General features: G+C 38.4%; 1 protein-coding gene across 1 annotated transcript; it reads left to right on the top strand.

Moving 5' to 3' along the window:
- Positions 1 to 3,898: 3,898 nt before the first annotated feature.
- Positions 3,899 to 6,030, top strand: LOC114034202 (fatty acid-binding protein 9-like; the record flags this gene model as incomplete). The annotated part of the gene is made up of 3 exons (XM_027849799.1): positions 3,899 to 4,071; positions 5,266 to 5,367; positions 5,945 to 6,030. Coding segments are annotated over 3 exons (326 nt in total), but the record flags the coding sequence as incomplete, so codon positions are not given.
- Positions 6,031 to 8,015: the final 1,985 nt, after the last annotated feature.

The following is an 8,015-nucleotide window of genomic DNA, read 5'->3' as shown; positions in this document are numbered from 1 at the left end:
GGTGCCCTCAGCAAAGAGAAGTATATGCTTTTTGTAAAAAAAAAAAATTCTAATTACATGTAAAAACAATTTCTAACATTCATTTTTAAAAAATATTGAGTTCCAAATTATCTCCCTCCCTCCTTCATCACCCCCTTTATAAGACAGTTAGCAAGGTAATATAGGTTATGTATGTGCAGTCATGTAAAACATATTTCCATATTAGACATGTTTTGAAAGAAGAAACAGGCCAAAAGAAAAGAACTACAACAAAAATAAAGAAAGTGAAAATAGAATGCTTTGATCTGCATTCAGACTCCCTCAGTTCTTTCTCTAGATGTGGATGGCATTTTCCATCATGAATCCTTTTGGAATTGTCTTGGATCATTGAATTGCTGAGAAGAACTAAGTCATTCATAGTTGATCATTGCACAATGTTGCTGATACTGTGTACAGTGTTGTCCTGGTTCTGCTCATTTCGATTTGTATCAGTTCACACAAGCTTTTCCATGTTTTTCTGAAATCTACTTGCTCACTATTTCTTATAGCTCAGCAGAATTCCATTGCATTCATATGTCACAACTTGTTCAGCCATTCCCCAGCTGACTGAATGGCATCCCCTCAATTTCCAATTCTCTGCCACCACAAAAAGAGTGTTATAAATATTTTTGTATGTGTAGGTCCTTTCCCTTTTTGTGATCTAAAAGGAGAGAAGTGTGGAAGAAGGGTGGAATGGGGTGGACTATCATGAATTCTATTTCAGATATATTGAGTTTGAGATGTCAAATGGACCTCCAGATGGAAATGTCTAGTAGGCAATTGGAGATTAGAATTAACGAGGAAGATTTAGAGTTGGATATAGCCTTGGAGTCAGCAATGTAGAGATGATCATTGAATTCATGCAAGTGGATATAATCATCAAGGGAAAGCATGTAGACAGAGAAGAGAGTCCAGCACAAAGAGTTGGAGAAACACCATTGCTTAGGAAGTAGAAGATTGAATTGATAATTCAGGAGAGTGAGAAGGAATGATCAGACAGGAAGGAGGAGAACCAAGACAGAGTAGTATCATAGAAGGCCAGGTAAGAAAGAATGTCCAGGATGAGAGGACTATCCACAGGATGAGGGGGCTGCCAAAGCTGCAGAGATGGCAAGGATTGGAACTAAGAAAATGATAGATAATTTAGCAATTAAGACATTATTGGTGGACCTGGAGTCAGGAGGACCTGAGCTCAAATCCAGCCTCAGACACTTATGAGCCATATGTCCCTAGGCAAGTCACTTAACCCTGATTGCCTCAAAAATAAAAATAAAAATAAAAGACATCATTAGTAACTTTGTGAGACCAATTTTAGTAGCATAGTGGGGTTAGGAAGCAAATTGCAAGGAGCTGAGAAGTGGATAGAGGCAGTGAGTATAACACATCTCCTTTGGAGTGTGGTCATTGTATTCAGGTCTGATCTCCCAGTGGTGCTCCATGGTCTAGAAAGTTCAGTATCTTATTTGCTCAGAACACTACTAAAATATTTTGCATTAATGCATTGACTTATTTGTTAAGGCTGATATAACATGATTGTGTTCACGTGAGGACATTCTGGCTATGATACTTGAACCCAAAGCCATTGGAGAAGCCTAATAGTGGAGTGACTTTCAACCAGTGGGCTACTCACTTGGTTTGTCCCTTGCTGGTGTTACTAGGTAACACCTTGGATTATTGAAACAGATGCATCAAGAACTAAACAGGATATATAGACAAGATGCAAGTTCAGCTTAAATGTTTCTTAACCTGAATCTGTACAGGGAGAAAATATAGCTTAATGGATAGAAGGTTGACTTTGGAGGCAGAAAGAGCTGAGTTTAGATCCCTCTTCTGACATAGACTAGCTTTAACTTCTCCAGTGCCCCAGGTGACTCTTTAGACTATAAATTACACATGAGCTGCTTATCTGTATCAATAAAGGGAGTTTGCACATTGGGAGTTTTCCTATACTGATGAAATCATAGGTCTGGATCCTCTTTAGCCCCCTGCTTCCCAAATACGTTTCCAGCATGTTGATGCACTATGTAGGCTTGATCCTTCAATGAACAAAGAATTTAAATCATATGAAGAAGCTATGTGGTAGGGATGGAATGTGAACAAGGGAAGTCAAAGTTAGGTTCTAGTCAACCAATCAATAAACATTCCTTAAGTGCCTACTATATGACAGGCACTGTGCTAAATACTGGGAATACAAAAAGGGACGAAAGACAGGCCCTGCCCTCAAGGAGCTTACAATCTAATTGGCATTTTCCTGTCTCCGGCACTGTCTGTATGAAAGGGGAAAGTCACTTAATCCCTTCAAAGTATAGAGTCATATGATCCGCGACTCTGAAGGGACCTCAGAGGTCATGAAGTTCAAACTGGGCCTGATTAAGAATCCCCTTTATAGCATCTCCAACAAGCAGATATCCAGCCTCCCCTGGAAGACCTCCTGAGATAGAGAACTCATAAGGTGACCTATTTCATTTTTTTGACAATTGTTAAGAAGTTTTTTGTTTTTGTTTTTTCTCCATAAGCTTTAGTTTCCATGTTTGCAACATGGGTATAATCAGGAGTGTGCTGAAACCAGCTCAAATCAGCTCTTAAAAGTCAATTGTTAAATTTTCGGTGTAAACATTTATACCTCAGAAATAGGTAAACACTACAAATCAGCAGTGCTGGGCTTGGAGTCAGGACGATCTGAGTTCAAATCTAACGTTAGGCACTTGTTAACTTTGTAATCCTGGACAAGTCACTTAACCTCTGTTTTTCTGTTTCATCAACTGTAAGATGGAGATAATTATAGCACCTACCTTGCAGAGTTGTGTAGATCAAATGTGATTATATTTGTTAAGTGCATTTAGCACAGTGTCTGGCACATAGTAGGTGCTATATATATGATAATAATAATTATTATTATTATTATAAATCAGGGCTTGTTTGTCTAGACTTAAGAAAACAATTGAGAAAAAAATAATGCAGATTAAACTTGAAAGTGGTATACACATTTTTCTGACGAGCCAATTATATTTACAGCATCCCCTTACTATAATTATATGTACTGCCTACCTCACAGAGGGGTCATGAGAAAAGCGTTTTGTAGTACTTATAGTTCTACTATAACTAATGGAACTTTTAGTAGTCCTATATAAATGCACATTTTTGATGCCCTGTCCTATATGCATAACTCTTTAGGGTTTATTTACTTACTTCAGCCTCACAACAGTTCTGCGTGGTATTATGACCCCCAGTTTACAAAGTAGTGAAGTGCCTTTTCCCATAGTTATTCAAACTTGGGTATCTCCGACTCCAGGTCCAGCACCTTCCCACTATGCTATGCCTCTTCTCATCAAAATCTTAAAAAGCAAGATTTCCTCCAAGTACTAGTCTGAAAGAAAATGAAAATCTTGAGAAACTGTATTCCCTCCCTCTTTCAGGCCTCTGGGAGTAGTAATACTGAGGCAATGATTTTATAAGTAAAACCCAATAGTCTGAGAGATGGATTACAGCTTCCCACACTGCCAAAGAGTCTCCCTGGAAGTAGCTGATAGTTGGGAGCATATAGCTCGCTGCATAAATTCCAAAGATCAGGCAAAAGAAGATTCAAATCTATTACTAAAATGCCTAATGGGAAAAATAGATTTTAAAAAGCTTTTAAAATGATTAATTTTAGCTATTTCTTGAAGAATGTAAATTTGAAATTAGATTATAAACTCCTCATTAGATTATAAGCTCCTTGAGAGCAAGGATTGTTTTTTGCCTTTTTTTTATATTCTCAGCCCTTAACATAGTACCTGGCCCATAGTAGACACTTAATGAAGGTTTATTGAATTGAATTGAAGTCTTATGGCCAGCATTCTCAGAAAGGAGAATCAGATCTAATTTCTCATCTGACTTGTAGGAGTGAGTTTTGCCACCAGGAACGTTGGAGGATTAGCTAAACCCAGTGTAACTATAAGTGCTAATGGCGACGTGATGACCATCAAAACAGAGAGCACATTCAAAACCACGGAGATCTCCTTCAAGCTGGGTGAGGAGTTTGATGAAGTCACAGCAGATAACCGGAAAGTGAAGGTGAGCACTAATGCTTCCAGATGATAAAGAGCTGAAACAGGTTCAAGGGAGTCTGAGAGCTCTCTTTTCCTGAAGAGTTCTTAGTTTTGAAGCTCTGTCTACGCTGACTGCATGGCACAGAATCAAGCATTTATTGTAATTAGTTTTTGTGTTCTTTTGATGATGATTTCAGTACAATGAATTGAATTAACACTTTAACTAATCAATTTAACAATTTAAAATGGCAAAAAATACCATTTGATTTTTTTTCAGTGCTATTCAACCCTAGCTAGTTTTCTATCATTATCCTTAAGTCCCTTATCACATAGAAACATCTGGTTGGTGCAGTGGATAGAGTACCAAGCTTGACCTCAGGAAGACTCATCTTCCTGAGTTCAAATCTGGCCTCAGACACTTACTAGCTGTGTGACCCTGGGCAAGTCACTTTTTGTCTTAGTTCCTCATCTGTAAAATGAACTGGAAAATGAAATGGCAAACCACTCCAGTATCTTTGCCCCCAAATGGGGTCAGGAAGTGTCAGACACGACTGAACAACAACAACAAACCTCACCACACATTATCTGCCTAGAAACTGGGCATGTATATATACACACATATACGTAATGTACCTATCTTTTGCGTGCATGCACATGAGAAACTTTCTCTACCATTGTGGATTGTCAGCTGCTCTGCAAATTCTAGTCTTAGAACATATAGGGATCCTGAAATATTAAGTGATTTGCCCAGGGGCATACAGCCAGTATATGTCAGAGGCTGGGCTGGAACCAAGGCCTTCCTGATTCCCAGGCCATCTCTCTTGTTACTAGACCATACTACCTTTGTTGGCTAGATAGCCTCCAGAAATAAAACCCAGACCTATGATACTATTGTTTGAAGTATTACAACAAAGATTTTGAAATGGAAAAGTGTGTAAATGGCTTCAGTACTTCAACAGATCTCAGTGAGGATACTCCCTCCATGGGGCTAGGTTGCATCAGCAATCTGATCTCTCCCCCTCTGTGATTTTTGTCCTTGTGCATCTGTAAACTCTTCTCAGAGGATTCTCCTGACTCACCAACCATCTCCCCCTGTATTTATTGGTACTAGTTTAGCCTTAAAATGTGTTAAATAGACACCTAGCCATAAGTAGATCCAAATTTTCTTAAATAAAGTTATCAGTTGATTTCTAAAAGTAAATCCTTTGTGGATTTCTAGAGCATCATAACGTTGGAAAATGGCTCCCTGATCCAGGTACAGAAGTGGCATGGCAAGGAGACAACAATCAAAAGACAAATTGCAGATGGGAAAATGGTGGTGGTGAGTTTCTTGGCAATAGCTAGAATAATTTAACAGTCATGCTGGATTTAATCTCGTTCTCTTTGGTCACAGAGGGCTCAACAAGCAGCAAAAGGTAGAAGGTGCAGAGAAAAATATTGAAGTTGCAGCATCAGGAAAGCCTAACAATGAGAATTATCTAAAAGTAGAATATCACCCTGGGAGGTCAGGTGTTCCCTTTCATTCGAGGTCTTTGAACAAAGGTTGGTTATTAGTAGTTATTCATATACAGGTTGGACGGGAGGGCCTCTGAAGTCCTTCCAAATTCTGAGATTCTATGACAATTTCTTAGTTTCTTTGAATGCCCTAAATTACGCATTTTTTTTTCTCCAGGTTGGAGATTCAATGACAACTTTAGAACTACTTTAAATTTAAAGATGGAAGGGATGTCACAGGTCACCTACCCCAACCTCTTCACTTTACAGATGGGGAAGCCAAAGCCCAGAGAAGTTAGGTGGCTTATCCAAAGTCACACAGATAGTATCAGAGCCCAGGATTCAAATGCAGATCCTTTGACTCCATTCTATATACAAATAATAACAAATATTCTTTCTTCCAGGTGTGTACCATGAATAATGTTGTGAGCACTAGAATCTATGAGAAAGTATGAAGAAATTTCAAGAAAAAAATTGCATTCTGAACTTGGAAAAAAGAAGCATCAATTACCCAGCAATAAAAATAGTGATTTACTCAATATCAATTTAATCAATAAACAATTTCCAAATGAAGTATGGTTTCAATAAATTAATCAACAGGCATTAGGGAATACAAAGACAAAAATAAAACAATCCTTGCCCTCACAAAGGTCATATTCTCTAGGGGAAGACAACATGCACATATGAAAATATATATAAAATAGAATAAAATAATACAAAGCAATTTTTGGAAGCGGGGGGTGGTAGATGGAAGGAAAATGAATAGTTCCATGTCGGAGGTGGCTTTTGAGCTGAACTTTTAAGGAAACTAGGAAATTTAAGAGGCAGAAACGGAAAGGGAATGAATTCCAGGCCTGATAGGTAGTCTGTCCAAAGGGAAGATGAAATGCCATGCAGGAGGGACAACATAACAAGATGAGTTTTTTCTGACCCATAGAGAGTGTGAAAGAGATTGATGTCTCATGAGGCTAAAAAAAACCGAGCTGGAGACAGGTTGCGAAGGGATTCAAAAGCTGGAGTTAAAGTCAACGTTGTGCATGCCTCAGTGAAGGAGGCAGCTACTTATCAGTGATGATTTGAGAGCCTTTGAAAGATTCCAGTGTTCTCCAGCATCTCTCCACCCATTCCAATACTTCAATAGAGTAACAATCTCATTAATGTAGGAATTTCTTTCAAGGAGGCAGATCATAAACCTGTCCATGTCTGCTCGTCCTGCATGAAATTGATGTTGGAGATTTTAGCAAAGTTCCTACTCCCTGAAGGGAACCTGTCCTGACCAGTTACCTAGTAAAAACAAAGATCGAGGGGAATTGTCCTTTTATTTAAAGTTCTGTCTTTTTTAACCTTAGAAACTGCATCCTTTTTTGTTCTTTGTTATTAGTAATATTATTTTTGTTGCATTTGATGATCCATAAATACTTTATTGCATTCTAGCCTCAAATTTAGTCCAGTCTAAAGTTTATTTTTTAAGGGCATTATCTTTGTTAAAATAAAAATATCCCATGGAGCAATATATTAAAGTAATTCACTCTACAATGAAGAACCTTGCGAACATTGCATGTTGAGGTGGGGGTAGGGTAGGGAAAGGAAGAAAGAAAAAAGAAGGAGGAAGAGAACAGAGAGATGACACAAATCCTATCGAACAGTTTGACTTGTTTCATGATTCTGTCTGGGATCTGGACATGCTGAGACCCAGTGTAGAAGATTCAGCTATTTATTGTGCCAAATGTCGATGGTATAAAAGATGCTCCCTATGGCAGTGAGAAGAGAGTGAGGACATTATATACTACCACAGAGCCATTACCAAAGAGTATTTTAAAAGCAATCATTGTCTTGCTTGTCTGTAATTTCAACTATTTATAATAGTGAAGCTAGTGTAAATGTCACCACTGTGACAACCAGGCCTTCACAGAAAGGCACTTCATTATGGGGCAGGCCGGAATTCATAATTGTTTAACAAGAATTTGATTGTTACAGCTAAACCTACTCCCTCAGAAGCCTGCTAAGTCCTGTTGCTAAGGATGTGGGATTTCCCAGGCCTGTATCAAGGTTGGATGAGGTTGGGAAGCTTCAGGTGAAACTGAAATATAAATCATGAAAAGATGGAGGGTGGCCTATGACGGGAAAAAAAATGAGATTTAAATAGTCTCATAGAATCCTAGGTTTGGGGCTAGAAAGGAGTCTGAAATGTCAACATGCCCAACCCCCTCATTTTACAGAAGAAATAGCCATGGAGGTGGGGGGTGGTGGTGATGGAGTCTGCTCCTCCTATAGATTTTCAGTGTGATAATTTATACCTCTGACATTACAAATTATTTATTGTCCTGTTGATTGTTGAGACTTAAGAAAGGTGTAAAGAAAACATAAATAATGAGGATTAAACTTAAATGTGTGCTGTGAGTACATTTATTTTTTCAGAGAGCCTATTCTGAAACATTTACCAGCATACGCAGAGAGGTTGTTACTTGCTCAGGT

Source organism: Vombatus ursinus, unplaced genomic scaffold, assembly GCF_900497805.2.
Source record: "Vombatus ursinus unplaced genomic scaffold, bare-nosed wombat genome assembly UNPS02008532.1, whole genome shotgun sequence".
Classification (NCBI taxonomy): domain Eukaryota; kingdom Metazoa; phylum Chordata; class Mammalia; order Diprotodontia; family Vombatidae; genus Vombatus; species Vombatus ursinus.
The sequence above is the reverse complement of the archived record's forward strand: the minus strand, read 5'-3'. Positions and strand labels throughout refer to the sequence as shown.